General features: G+C 41.2%; 1 protein-coding gene across 1 annotated transcript; it reads left to right on the top strand.

Annotated features, from left to right (window-relative positions):
* The first annotated feature begins 224 nt into the window (after positions 1-224).
* On the top strand, positions 225-11,763 carry LOC134655623 (CXXC-type zinc finger protein 1-like). Its single transcript, XM_063511059.1, has 10 exons — positions 225-341; positions 422-543; positions 875-1,038; positions 2,252-2,375; positions 3,188-3,298; positions 4,043-4,232; positions 4,659-4,856; positions 7,026-7,232; positions 10,572-10,819; positions 11,599-11,763. The coding sequence occupies exons 1-10, from the start codon at positions 315-317 to the stop codon at positions 11,693-11,695; spliced, it is 1,488 nt and encodes a 495-aa protein (XP_063367129.1). The 5' UTR covers positions 225-314; the 3' UTR covers positions 11,696-11,763.
* Positions 11,764-14,684: the final 2,921 nt, after the last annotated feature.

Genomic DNA, 14,684 nt, shown 5'->3' with positions numbered 1-14,684 from the left:
CCCTTAAATAAATTATAATACAACGCTGATATAATTGATAAAACAACATGTTCTAGTCAAATGATTCACGGCTTATAGCCACGTTTATTAGTTCTTGTCTTGTGCTAGTCGTGCTATAAACTAACTAGTAGGTGCTAATTGTATTATCGATAAATTATCTTAAACGACGCTGCTAAAGGCATCCTTAAACATTACATTAAAAAAAAAACAATTATACATTGTAAAAGCGTGCGAAATAAGAAATTAATTAATTTCATCGTATATTTCAATGATATTACTTTATAAATTGCAAACAGAACCTATAATTGTCCAGAATGAGTGAAAGGAAGAGCAAGAAAAGCGTAAGTTTATGACCCAAATCAGATCATGGATATACTTGTTTGTTCTTATTGTCTTGACCACTTATTCGATGTTTTTGCAGAAAGCAGACATCGCGAAACAGTTTGATTTGCCGGAGAGGCAGTCGAAGATCACATCGCTGCTGAACCAGGCTGGGCAGGCGTATTGCATATGCCGATCTTCAGACAGCTCGCGTTTTATGATGTTAGTATTTTGGTAATCTTTTAACATCGAAATCTGCACTAATACCTGTCAGGAAGTTATTTAAGAAATTCTAAGCATTTGCATATTGCCTAAAAATTAAATAAATATAAGTAACTAAACAAAGCATGTTTTTCCAAGCTAAGGCAACAACAGAAGTAGAATTTGACGTTTACAGTGGCAATTCCACACTTTCATTTGCTGACTGTTTTCACAATAGCATCGTTCGCGGACGTTTCTGCTAGTTAAAAATTAAAATTAGTATTCACAAAATTCACATAGACAAACTTAAGAGGTTAGCAATAGTCAACAATCTGTGTTACATCATTTTCAGAGCCTGCGATGCCTGTGAGGAGTGGTACCACGGAGATTGCATAAATATATCCGAGCGAGAAGCAAAGTATATAAAGAACTATTTCTGTGAGCGCTGCCGGGAAGAAGACCCCACTCTCAAGACTCGCTTCAGGCCACAGAAGAGAGAGAATGAGGATGAGCCTGGTTAGTTTGCTAGTTTATTTTTATTTATTTTCTTTTACAGTCGCCATCAGATATATTGGAGTGGCCAAGGTGCTCAAAAATATCTGAACACGCACTCTAACGTCTAACACTTTGACAATAGCCACTCCGATATACCTGATGGCAACTGTACCTATACCCTGCCAAGCAGCACTAAGGCCAGGTCAGGTTCCAAGAACCTTGGCAAAAAGTCAAGACAAAGCAAAGAAGATGATGATCTGAAAAATTTCAAACTGCTGTCATCAATTTACTCTTTTTAATTCAAAATTGTGTACAGCTGTACTTACTTACTGCTGTGACGCAACAACCTAACCAACACCAAAGACCGCTATGCTACTCTTTCCAAAGCCATTTCTGTCCAGTTGATGGCGCCAAGTTCACTTAGGTCTTTTTGCACTTTGTCTCTCCAGCAGTACCTAGGGCACAAAACAGATACAGTACAGAAATCAATCTACATACAAAGTGCACTCGAGCAATGCACACATAGACACTGCTCACGGACACGATATCTCGGACCGGTTGGGACCAGTGCGAGCGCAAGTGCCATCCGCTTGAGAGCTTGCAATAATGGAGAAAAAAAAAGTTATTATAACTGTTCAGTGGACGGTTGTTTAAATTCAACATTAAACGGTGAATTGTCGTCTTTTAAGCTACCAGTGGTTTCAGAGAGGTAAGTAGGTATCTGCTTGTATTTCGATGGTCGTTTTAATGTTAAACAGAACCGTTAGGTAGGTAGATAAGCACCCCGCCCCGGCCACTAGTGCCACTACCACGATAGTTTTTTGTGCATAAGTAATAGTTGACAACCCTAGAGCGCCCGCCGAGCGTAGGTATGAAAAGTGAAGTACATACATGTGATTGACTTCTGTTCTGTATCTGTTTTGTGCCTAGGGCGTCTAGACGGTCTTAGTGTACAGCTGTGCACATTTTATATTTAAATGCTAAATTGCTCATCATCATAGTGTTAATATAGTTTGTTTAAGGACTGTCTTATTTCAAACATAGACAGAATCATACTATCTTTGTCTTGCACTAGTACTAGCACCCAAAAGAAAAGGATGAGTATAGTTTTTTTGTTCTTATTTACTGACAAATTGGTTTGACCAACTATACTTGTCTTATGCCAACTGAAATAGATACTGTATGTACTGTATAGCTCAATTTTACTAATATGCGTCTATTTTTTTACCACCAGTCCGGGATGACAGAAAGAAGAAACGCAAGGAGAAGGACCACTCGGAGAACAAGTCCAAAAGAATAAGCAACAAAGATGGCTGCGGGGACTGTCCGGGGTGCTTGCAGTTACAGGATTGTGGACAGTATGTTATTACAATCGTTACATTACATTTCTGCTATTATCCACTTGACCGTCCGACGATAGCATAGTATCCGAAAAAAATATGCTCTTAACCGTCCGCGGGAACCTTACTATCCAAAGGGGTGGAAGAAAGATTTGATTTCAGAGCCATCTAACGGAATATTTCGGCATTATTTACTAATTCTCTTGATGCAACAACGTAGCCTAACTAAATAGTTAGCTCTAAAAAAATATAGATGGCAGTGTACGCTAGGGTTCTGTAGAAAGTTGTGGATGCGCAGCGCGGGGCGTGCGACGCTAAAAAAACCCGGACGGTTGAGAGGAAAACAGTCGCGGGCCGGACGGTCAAGTGGTTATGGATCTCTACTGCAATTGTCTTTTGTATGTAAATATCACATTGGGTCGATATAAAAATAACAAGCAGTCAATTGCGACACTGACAACTGTGTTGCCTAACTTCAACCCTCTCAGCAAATATCTACGCTATGGGACGTGGGACACTCTAGGCTCATAGAAATAAAATATAAATAAACAAATTAATTACCTTTTCTTAATACCAAAATCGCATAATCTGACAGATGGATTTACCCGAGTTTGGAGTTAAGCGACTCAACTCATTTTATATGTACTAAAATGCATGTGCCAACATGTATGGTGGTGTCAAAAAGGCCTGACAGATCTTAAAGTGGTAACACGCTATCGCACCGCACCGCGACTTTGGTGCGTCGCACCCATAAGTGAGTGAGTGCGTGTTCTTTTTCTCGCTCTCACTTATGGGTTAATGCAATTAACTTGGATTATTTTGTATTGCAGCTGTGAAGCGTGTGAGGACATGTTCAAGTTCGGCGGCAGCAACAAGCTGAAGATGAAATGCAGGCAGCGGGTCTGCATACTCAAAAGCAAGAAGCCATCTCGCCAGTCCAGGTATCTTGTGTTCATAATTTAATTTAAACAATCTTCTTGTTAGGGGCTATATAAGGCTCCATAGCCTATGTATCACTGCGACCATCCCTGATCTATTGTGACCGCCACTTACTACTCTCAATCTAAACATGCAACTTCAAACAGCTGCAGGATCTTTTTGATCTCGTGAGACTAGACTATTTAAACAATGGTCAATTTACAAGTCTTTCGTACGTTTGCATGATGTTCACAAAGCCGAATTGACAATCATAGTATTATTATGTGGATATATTTGATAGAATGCGAACTCGCCTCCAAAGAACATACCAAGCGAGATAGCTTGAGGGCGAACAGTAACTCTATCCCTTTCTTTAAATTAGTACATTTTAAGTTTTGACTTTTTTGAAAGCACAAAATTTCCTAGTAATATTTAAACCTACTTGTTGATAGGTACTTATTTTGTAGTTACAATCACATTGTTAATGTTAGATCTGCCATTATTTTTTAAACGCGAGTCCGAACGTCGCCACGTGTTAGATCTGCGCAGGGGGTGCTACGGGAGGGTGCACGACCATCAAACAAGCGAGCTAGTTTAACACTGATTTATTCTAATGCATTACAGAACAGGTTAATACAAACACAGCGGCGCGCACTCACACTTGCATAGTATACTTACATATCTAACAGTTAATAATTAAAACCCTAACTTAAACATTATTAAATTATTTAATTATTTAAATATGTTTAAAATTATTTTCCCTGCAGCAGCAGCAACCGAGTGAAAAAGAAGCATCACGAGCGAGAAACGTACGAGCCTGAAGAGTCCATAGCTCACTTGCAGACTATGGAACCTAGGCAATGCTACGGACCCCAATGTACCCGAGCAGCGCTGTACGGGTCCAAGTATTGCTCGTCGCAATGCGGTATTAGGCTGGCTACCGCTAGGATTTATCAAGTGAGTATTTTTGAATATATAGCCAATTTGCACATGGAGCTTAGGCAATGCTATGGGCCCCAATGCACTCAAGCGGCGTTACGTGCGTCCAAGTAATGCTCATCTATATTAATACATTTATCAAATCTAGAATCTTTAGTGCACTTGTAGACCATGAACTCGGAACTCAGATAATGATATGAACCCCAAGTTCTGTGGACTGTGATAGGGTAAAACGTAAACGGTCCCGTTTTTACCCTTTGGGTACGGAACCCTAAAAAATAATAGGGCTAAACAATTCTGACGTCCCGCTTTCACACCGGAGCGGCTTGCGGATTAGGCTAAACTAGCTCTAAAGACCTGTGTTTCTATTTTGTATTTTCTAATTCTAAAGACCTATTTTTTTTGAAATTTAGGTCTTTAGAATTTGATGTTTCGTATTCACAGGTGCTTCCCCAACGCATCCAAGAGTGGTCGCTATCCAGCTGCGTGGCCGAGCAGCGCAACCGCAAAGCGCTGGAGGTTGTTCGCAGCGGGCTGGCGCGCGCGCAGGCCGCCCTGAGGGCTTTGGATCAACAACACGCTGCTTTGGATGCTACAGTGCAGAGGGCTAGCCATGCCACCATACAGGAGCAGGCTGAGAAGGTAAAATACCCTATCCTCCTAAGGCCCAAGCTGCCCTCCTAAGATAAAAGGCCTTATTTTCAAAGAAAACTATATGAAAATACGGCCTTTTACCTTAGGAGGGCAGCAAGATCCTACCCCTACCTATAGTACCTATTCAGTTTGATGTAATTAAAACCATGTTAGGGCTTTGGATCAACAACACGCTGCTTTAGATGCTACAGTGCAGAGGGCTAGCCATGCCACCATACAGGAGCAAGCTGAGAAGGTAAAATACCCTATCCTCCTAAAGCTTTGGTTTCCTCCGATAGCGGTGCCGTCATATGGCGGCCGTCTCCATACAAATACTACGACATCCATATTTAGCCGTATTATTTAGTATGGAGACGGCCGCTATATGACGGCACCGCTATCCTAGGAAAACCGATCTTTAGGCCCAAGCTGCCCTCCTAAGATAAAAGGCCTTATTTTCAAAGAAAACTATATGAAAATACGGCCTTTTACCTTAGGAGGGCAGCAAGATCCTACCCCTACCTATAGTACCTATTCAGTTTGATGTAATTAAAACCATGTTAGGGCTTTGGATCAACAACACGCTGCTTTAGATGCTACAGTGCAGAGGGCTAGCCATGCCACCATACAGGAGCAAGCTGAGAAGGTAAAACACCCTATCCTCCTAAGGACCTACCTGGGCCTTTTTTTTTAAAGTTGTCCCCTACACTTTTCTTTCAAATTTGGGATTTTTTATGTTATTTCTACTCAGAATCATGAGCTCTTTTGATCCAAATAGGAGAAAAAAAGTGTCCCAAAATTTCCATACATTTTTCTATCTTTCCATTCCGCGACCGCCATACAAAGTCTATGAAAAATGATGACGGAATGGGAAAAAACCTTGGGACACTTTTTTCTCCTATTAGGATAGAAAGAGCTCGTGATTTTGAGTAGAAATAACATAAAAAATCCCAAATTTGAAGGAAAAGTGTAGGGGACAACTTAAAAAAAAAAGGCCCACCTATATATAGTACCTATTCAGTTCGATGTAATTAAAACCATGTTAGGGCTTTGGATCAACAACACGCTGCTTTAGATGCTACAGTGCAGAGGGCTAGCCATGCCACCATACAGGAGCAAGCTGAGAAGGTAAAACACCCTATCCTCCTAAGGACCTACCTGGGCCTTTTTTTTTAAAGTTGTCCCCTACACTTTTCTTTCAAATTTGGGATTTTTTATGTTATTTCTACTCAGAATCATGAGCTCTTTTGATCCAAATAGGAGACAAAAAGTGTCCCAAAATTTCCATACATTTTTCTATCTTTCCATTCCGCGACCGCCATACAAAGTCTATGAAAAATGATGACGGAATGGGAAAAAACCTTGGGACACTTTTTTCTCCTATTAGGATAGAAAGAGCTCGTGATTTTGAGTAGAAATAACATAAAAAATCCCAAATTTGAAGGAAAAGTGTAGGGGACAACTTAAAAAAAAAAGGCCCACCTATATATAGTACCTATTCAGTTCGATGTAATTAAAACCATGTTAGGGCTTTGGATCAACAACACGCTGCTTTAGATGCTACAGTGCAGAGGGCTAGACATGCCACCATACAGGAGCAAGCTGAGAAGGTAAAATACCCTATCCTCCTAAGGCCCAAGGTTCTACCTATAGTACCTATACTACCAATTCAGTTCGATGTAATTAAAACCAATTGGAACAGAGTCGCTTTTGCTTTGTTTCGTTCAATTTTCAAACAACGCAAAATCAACTCTATTTCCTACAATTTAGGTTCAAATTTCAGTGGAAAATTTTGGATGTTTCGTTTGTATGGCTGGGCCTTAGGATGCTATATATTCGTTCTGGCATGGGATACACTAGTTAAAAGTTGTCAAATCCGAATTTCATAGCTTTGCTGGATCCTAGGTTTGCTTAACAAGTCAGCTAGAAATTGTTAGGAACATATCAAAAGTAGCAAGGAACTAGGAAAATACCTCTCATTTTGTCAACTAACGTCAGAAACCAATTTTATATCAACAGTACAACAGCTGGTAGGCTTCCGTAGCTCAATTGGTTAAGAGCAACACACGGATTGTGGAGGATGCGGGTTCAAGTCCTGCAGGACGCGTAAATTTTTCAAATTTTTTCCTTTAATATAAAATTCATATCAACAATAACGAATCTATTTTCTGTTAACAGGAAGCCGACGACGAAACGTCCATGTACTGCATCACGTGCGGCCACGAAATCCACTCGCGCACCGCCGTCAAACATATGGAGAAGTGCTTCGTGAAATACGAGGCACAGGCGTCGTTCGGCTCGAGGCATAGGACTCGTATAGACGGGCAGAGCATGTTCTGTGACTACTACAATCCTGCTAATGGGACCTACTGCAAGAGGTTACGGGTAAGTTTTTATATATACTGCCTATCCTGTGTATGGTATCGAGATGCATAGTCAAACATATGGAGAAGTGCTTCGTGAAATATGAGGCGCAGGCGTCGTTCGGTTCGAGGCATAGGACTCGTATCGACGGCCTGAGCATGTTCTGTGACTACTACAATCCTGCTAATGGGACTTACTGCAAGAGGTTACGGGTAAGTTTTAATATTAACCCTTTCTAAGGCATAAGGGTTTCAGAAATAATGCAAAATTGAACCCTATCACTTTGAGTCAAAGTTCAAAATTATGTGGGAAGTATATTTCCTCTGCCTAATGAATACTTAACCGACTTTTCTGTGAAATTCACAATTATTCCGTTTAAGAAATAATTATTAGGCGACATGGTAGCAGCCTCAAATTTCCTCCAAAAAAAATCTCCATTTATTATGGTTTCACGAAGCTGAAAAATGGCCGATAAAATGCTTATTGGGCACAAAAATTCTGTGCGCCGTGAATTTTTCGTGTCGTCTGTGTACTTAGACTACAGTTAACATCAAATAGTGACGGCCTAAGTGGCTAAATATATCGGTACACATCCTTATTTCCGTGGTAACAAAGGTGTTACGATAAATTTGACCACTTTCGCCCTCATTTCACGCTGACTGTACTTTCAGGCTCGTTATTTTAGATATTAATTCTTTTAATACAATATGTTTAAGAACATACAATCATTTTAATATACACTTTATTCTAACATTCTAACGTTTTTACAAAATAAATAACAATTCTTCTTCTGTGTAAAAAATCAATAATCTCATACAGATCAAAGAGACATACAAAATCATATATCAATGTCAATAATCGGATCCAAATTTAATACGCCGCTCCGCGGCCAGCAACGTAGATACATGAAGGTAGCACCAATGAGGCGCTAACATACCCCCCCCCCCCCCTTCTAAGAAAGCTTCTTCCGGTTTGGGTAGTGGACATAGACGATGAACTGCTCTTCGTATTATGCCACGTGCCGTGCTAACATCCGCCACTCTGGATACGTTGTCTTGTCCGGGGAACAACTTAGCTATTCGTCCCATTTGTCGTCCTTGGAGGGACGTTGGCCCTCATTTGACGCTGACTGTACTTTCAGGCTTGTTATATTAGATATTTTCTTATACAGGGTGGCCAAATAAGAGGTATACACTTTATTTTTGAAATGTTATTCTATAAAACATAAAAAATATTAAGTATTCCTTGTTAAATATAATATGTAGGGTCAGCAATTACACATGGAAAATAATGTCAGACAAATGTCCACCTCTAGCAGCATGGCAGATGCGAACCCTTTTCATCGCGTTTATCATCACTTTTTCACACATTTCTGGCGTTATCTCAGCGACAGTGTTTCGAATATTTTGTTTTAATTGCTGAAGGTTCGTTTGCCTATTAGCATAGACACGTCCCTTTAGATAGCCCCACAGAAAAAAGTCAGGAGCTGTTAAATCAGGCGATCTTGGGGGCCAGTCAATATCACCGTTTCTCGAAATTAATCGACCGGGAAACGTTATTTTTAATGTTTCTATTGTTTTTAATGATTAAAACACGTTGTTCCGTCGTAAAACTCTCCATAATAAATTTGCCGTATCTACACAAACTAATTTTCATGCAATAACTGTCATATTTACCGCCAAAATAAAATGGCGGCAAAAAAAAATTGTATACCTCTAAGTTGGCCACCCTGTAATACATTTATAATGTCTGTTGAATGATGTCGCCTGCACTTTATCTCCGGTACTCACGCACCTGTATAATTTATGCCTAAGAGAAGGATCATACCCAAAATCCTTAAAAATAAGTAAGGTCTCTCCCCTTTTCAAAGGTAAAGGAAAAAGAGAATGTGAGGATGCGTACCGGCCAGTGTCTATCATTCCGTGTGTTGCTAAGGTGCTGGAAAATGGGTTGTGTCAGCGACTGACAGCATTCTTAAATGAGACGAATACATTATCTGACCGCCAATATGCGTACAGGTCCGGCCGCTGCACTACTGACCTAGCGCGTGAAGCCATGCGCAAGGTCATGGATGCCCTGGTGAGGAAACAGCAAGTTGCGATGCTATGCTGTGACCTCTCCAAGGCATTCGATGTGGCAGACCACGGCATCATTGCCGCCAAGTTACTACATTATGGCATACGCGGAAATGCTCATGGCCTGCTCACTGATGCTTTGCGTGGCCGATCCCAAGTTGTGGTGGGGGATGGCGGTTTAGCTAAGTCCGATCCGCTAACTACATCTATGGGAGTAGCCCAGGGATCGTCGGTTTCGAATATTTTGTTCTCCCTGCTACTGAATGATCTGCCCGAAGCAATGACAACAGCCGACATTTTAATGTATGCAGATGATGTTGCAGGTGTTATAACGGCGCCAGGTGTGGATGACTTGGAGACCTGTCTCAACGGTGCCGCGAACCAGTTATCTCGGTGGTTTAGTCTGAACGGCCTAGCGCTCAATTTAACCAAGACTCATTTTATCCATTTTCAAGTTGGTGGCCGTACACCGAGATCACTAAAGGTTCAAGCTGGCGGCGTATGGTTGGAGCAGGTCGAGTCTACCACATTCTTGGGGTTCGAAATCGACCGAAAACTGTCCTGGGCTCCCCATATAGATAAGCTATGCGGGAAGCTAGGCGGTGCATGCTTCGCACTGCGTCGCCTCGCTCGAGTCGTGCCGAGGCATGTGGTGCGGACGTGCTACTTTGCAACCATCCACTCGCTCTTGCAGTACGGCACAGAGCTATGGGGGCGCGCCGCGGACTGGCAACGCGCTTTCCGACTCCAAAAAAGAGCCGTGCGCGCGGTGATGCAGCTGTCCCATGATACCTCCGTAAGGAACTATTTCAAGGACCTTGGTATACTAACCTTACCGTCAGTGATTATATTACAGATCGCCACCTATGCCTATAAAAATATGTGCCATTTTAAAAAACGCGCCGATTCAGCCCGCGTGCTTCGTCACCCGAACAGGCTGTTGCCGGTAAAGCGACGACTCGCGAGATCGGAAAAGATAACTCACGTGATGTGCCCGACTGTATATAACAAATTGCCAGTGTCAATCACCTCGGCTCCTTCTTTAGCTTGCTTTAAAAGTAGATTAAAAAGTTGGCTTCTCGACCACACATTCTACAGTATCGACGAATTTTTAAAACTTAAATTGTGAGATACCAAGAGTATAATTATAATTAACTAGAATAATGATTAAGTATTACCTATATTATTAGTTAATTTTATTCAATACGTTTTGTAAATAATTGACATGTAATATTAATATTATACAATAAATGATTATGATGATTATGATTATGATTAATTCCAGGTAATGTGTCCCGAGCACTTCAAAGACCCCAAAGTGAGCGACACGGACGTCTGCGGCTGCCCGCTCGTGCGGCGCCTGTTCGAGCCCACCGGCCACTTCTGCCGCGCGCCCAAGAAGAGCTGCCTCAAGCACTACCAGTGGGAGAAACTCAGGAGGGCCGAGATCGACATGGAGAGAGTGAGACAGTGGCTGAGGGCTGACGAGTTGGTGGAACAGGAGAGGAGCATCAGACACGCCATGGCTTCCAGGTAAGTTTTTTTAGGGTATTTTAAGATGAGCTGTCTCAAACATTATCAGTGGGGGAAACTTAGAAGGGCCGAGATCGACATGGAGAGAGTGAGACAGTGGCTGAGGGCTGACGAGTTGGTGGAACAGGAGAGGAGCATTAGACACGCCATGGCTTCAAGGTAAGTTTTCTTTAGGGTGTTTTAAGAACAGCTGCCTCAAGCACTACCAGTGGGAGAAACTCAGGAGGGCCGAGATTGACATGGAGAGAGTGAGACAGTGGCTGAGGGCTGACGAGTTGGTGGAACAGGAGAGGAGCATCAGACACGCCATGGCTTCCAGGTGAGAATTACTATGCATAGATTTTTTGAATGTGTAAAAAAGAAATCTTGTCTTACGGTCGGTTGTAACTGTTTGTTATCGTAAGACTTGATCGGCACGCCGGGTGACGTTGATCAGTCTGTCAAGTGCGGAATATGCAACTAGCGCTTATCTAGTCCAGTCTAAATTACTATTTACTGGAAAAAATGTAGGACAGAGATTGACATGAAGAGTGGCCGAGGGCTGCACCCCTGGCACATGATTGGCGCGACAGTATCTCGCGGCGAGGTAGACTACCGGTCTTTTTATAACTATATGGTAATAAAAAAGGGATGGGTAGTCTATCTTGCCGCGAGATACTGTCGCGCCAATCATGTGCTAGCTCGGCTGGAGTTATGAAGGCCCGCCTTAAAAGCGTCCAGCAGGAATTCACTCGCAATATACCTCATTGTATGTAAATGTATATATTTCTACTTCACAGAGCGGGCGTGCTGGGCCTGATGCTGCACTCCACCTATAACCACGAGGTGATGGAGCGCATCACGGGCAAGGCCAACGACAAGCCCAAGGACTCCTGACACAGGCCGAGGCACAAGAGGAAGAGACCTATCCAAACCAACACCACTACTGGTACTGAGAATGTCAAGTGATTTGTTATGTTGTAATTAGGGATGTACCGACTAGTCGGGAAAGCCGACTATTCGGCCTCATTTGTAGTCGGCGATTAGTCGGCGACTAGTCGGCAAAAATGGCCGATTAGTCGGCACTTTATATGTGACATAAAAGCAGGACAAAAAGAAATAAACAGCAAATATTTTCCATAAGCTTTTCACCTGTTTTACCCAAATTCTTATTTAGGGTGCTTACAAAAACTTTTATTCGAATTATTGACCGAGTGGTATGTCCGATTGTCCGGTTGTCGTATGAAATACATTTCATGCGACAGCCTAATATAGCGTTACTGGCTACAGCCTATAGCGTTACTATAATTAGCGCGACGAAATGGTTAAAACGATTGTTTTTTAAGTCCATCTGAACCGAACTTAGACGAAACTAATGATCTGGCCGACTAGCCGACTAGTCGCCCGACTAATCGGCCATCCGAGCGCCGATTAGTCGGCCAAATCAATAGTCGGTACATCACTAGTTGTAATATTTTACACTCATGTTTTTAACCTTTTCCACGCCGTGTCAAACACAAAAGCTGTCACTCAGACGCCACATCATTGAAGTGTCAAAACTGGAACTTTATGTATATGCACGTAGGTCGATGTTGCTCTGTGGTCTGTGACCGATTAATCGGTCTTTGGCGTTGAACCTACGGTGCGGATATATCGGTCATTGGCGTCCAAAAGCGTTAACACATCCATTGCCACCCAGCCAAACAAGACATACGCGCGAGGCCACAAAAATTTCTTCATATAAAGCTGTAGTACCACGATCCCGACTATCGGGTCGTCCGGCCTGGGAACGAAATCATAAAATACCCGATAGTCGGGTTTTCGGCATTGAATGTGTTAAATATAGGAAAAAATTTAATGAACCCCTCACATTGAAAACCACAGATGGTCAATTTGAATCTACAAATGCGACAATTTCTTCCAATTATTCCATGTTTGTAATAACTAATAATTATAGATAATTTTTGTATCAGTTTTATAAAGTTGATTTTTTATACAAAATTATCATTTTCTAAACCAATGAAAATACATACAACAAATAAATAAGTCTCGTTGTTTGTCCTATGCAGTGTAGTCTTAAAATGTGTATAAATAATCTGATTAATAAAGTAAGTTGTGTATATACATACCTAGACTGTTTTATTACTTATCTACTTTATTTTGGTTAGTCATCAAATGTTTTGCTAGAAATTGTATAATTTGACCGGTATAGATACTAGCCATATTTGAGCACTTAAACTCTCACTATTATGTAAATTCCATGCTGTACCTTATTACATTACCTTATTATTGCTGTGACTGATATCTGAGACATCGCAGAGAAGTACCAAATAAAACAACAAATCAATTTTCTAACTCAAAAGAGCGATTTATTATTATCCTAGCACTTATTATAAATAAAATTAAGGCTAGCATTCAGTTCTTATTACCACTAATACAGTAATGTTAGAACGATTTAGTAATTTGTGCACTTCACTAGAGCCTCGGTGTTTCGTGTGGGGTGACCCTTATTTTCAGATGTACTTGGGTGAATCAACTTTTTCTTGCCTCTCGTTGCCATGGTTACGTTCCCCTGGGTCACTCTTTAAAACCTGATTTTAAGGCATTTAAATTCTCTAAGCACGTTTTTTTGTGAAACTTATAAACCCTTTCCATAGAGGGTCGTCTACCAAGCGTGTCAGAAGAAGGTGGTGGACAATGTCTTCTAACAAACTATGCTACTATTGTCTCTTGGCTGACCGGACAGAATAACAACAAGAAATAGTTGATCCACCCACTTGTGCCCTTTACCAACCATAGGCTGAGCCCCTTTTCTTAAATATACAAATGGTAGTATTTTCCAAAATGTATCTACCTACTTTCGAATTGCTATACATTTTGAAAAATATATTTTTTGTATATGATAAATTAATCAAATGATTTAAAAGTTTTTCTCGTAGGCGATACAGGCTTTATAGTGAAGTGCAGTCAGTAAGCGTCACTACTCCATAACCACCTCCTAAACAATGCGGGCGCGTCAGTATTGTCACAAAATATACCGTAGCTATTTGCGGCAGTTCTAACCTCCTAAGAACCAGTCAGATTTGCAGTTTTGAATTTGGAACCTTCCTTTATTCAATTGTGACGTTCCACGGCAAAAGGTACCTTATGGCACTTGGCGCTTACGTCGCATAGCGCCGCAATAATAATAGCGCGCGGCGGCGGAGCGGCGTTAATAATAGCGTAAGCGCCAATGGCCATTAGGTACCTTTACCCGTGGGACGTCACAATTATAGTTCAAAATATGTTTTGAATTTGTCCTTTTAAAAGGAACTCGGGACTTAAGAGGCTAAACAAAAGGGACCTTAAATCGCACGACACAATTACAAGCCTTCAGTACAAGTTGTATCTAGAGCGAAAAGAACCGAATATCAGTATAACTTACGTCCTGCGTATTTATAAAGTTACTGTACCGCAATTCTTTCGGCATAAATGCATTTTTTAAGTGGCAAAAGCAGTGCCATTCGGTGAAAATATTATTAGCATCGTTCTAAGATCCCTTTCGATGTGAACCGCCATTTGAGTTACAATAGAAGGTCAGAAAAAGCGCAGGTCTTAACGGGTTACTCGTATCATAATCGCTATACTACGGGTGTTAAGCGATATTGACAAACTCATGTCGGGTCTACACTCTAACTACCTACGTATTCGAATTTTAAACGATTTGATATCTTACCCGAGTTTAACGTTAACCCTTCAAACGTCACAGACTTGTTAAAATGCGTTGACGTGTCAGCCAAAGGGTTATCTTAAACAAATATAATATTACGTGCACTTACTTGCATTAATTAATTAAATAAGAATTATCTTTGTAACATGAATAATCCTTAAATCTGTCTTGCACTTT

Source organism: Cydia amplana, chromosome 17, assembly GCF_948474715.1.
Source record: "Cydia amplana chromosome 17, ilCydAmpl1.1, whole genome shotgun sequence".
Taxonomy (NCBI): Eukaryota; Metazoa; Arthropoda; class Insecta; order Lepidoptera; family Tortricidae; genus Cydia; species Cydia amplana.
Note: the sequence above shows the minus strand (reverse complement) of the source record. Positions and strands in the feature narration are given on the sequence as shown.

What these genes read in the sequence shown, in the direction of transcription:
- LOC134655623 (XM_063511059.1), top strand. Translation starts at nt 315, where the DNA reads ATGAGTGAAAGGAAGAGCAAGAAAAGC. An exon ending in TACAGGAGCAGGCTGAGAAG is followed by an intron (nt 4,857 to 7,025) that starts GTAAAATACCCT and finishes TTCTGTTAACAG; the next exon opens with GAAGCCGACGACGAAACGTC. An exon ending in CCTACTGCAAGAGGTTACGG is followed by an intron (nt 7,233 to 10,571) that starts GTAAGTTTTTAT and finishes GATTAATTCCAG; the next exon opens with GTAATGTGTCCCGAGCACTT.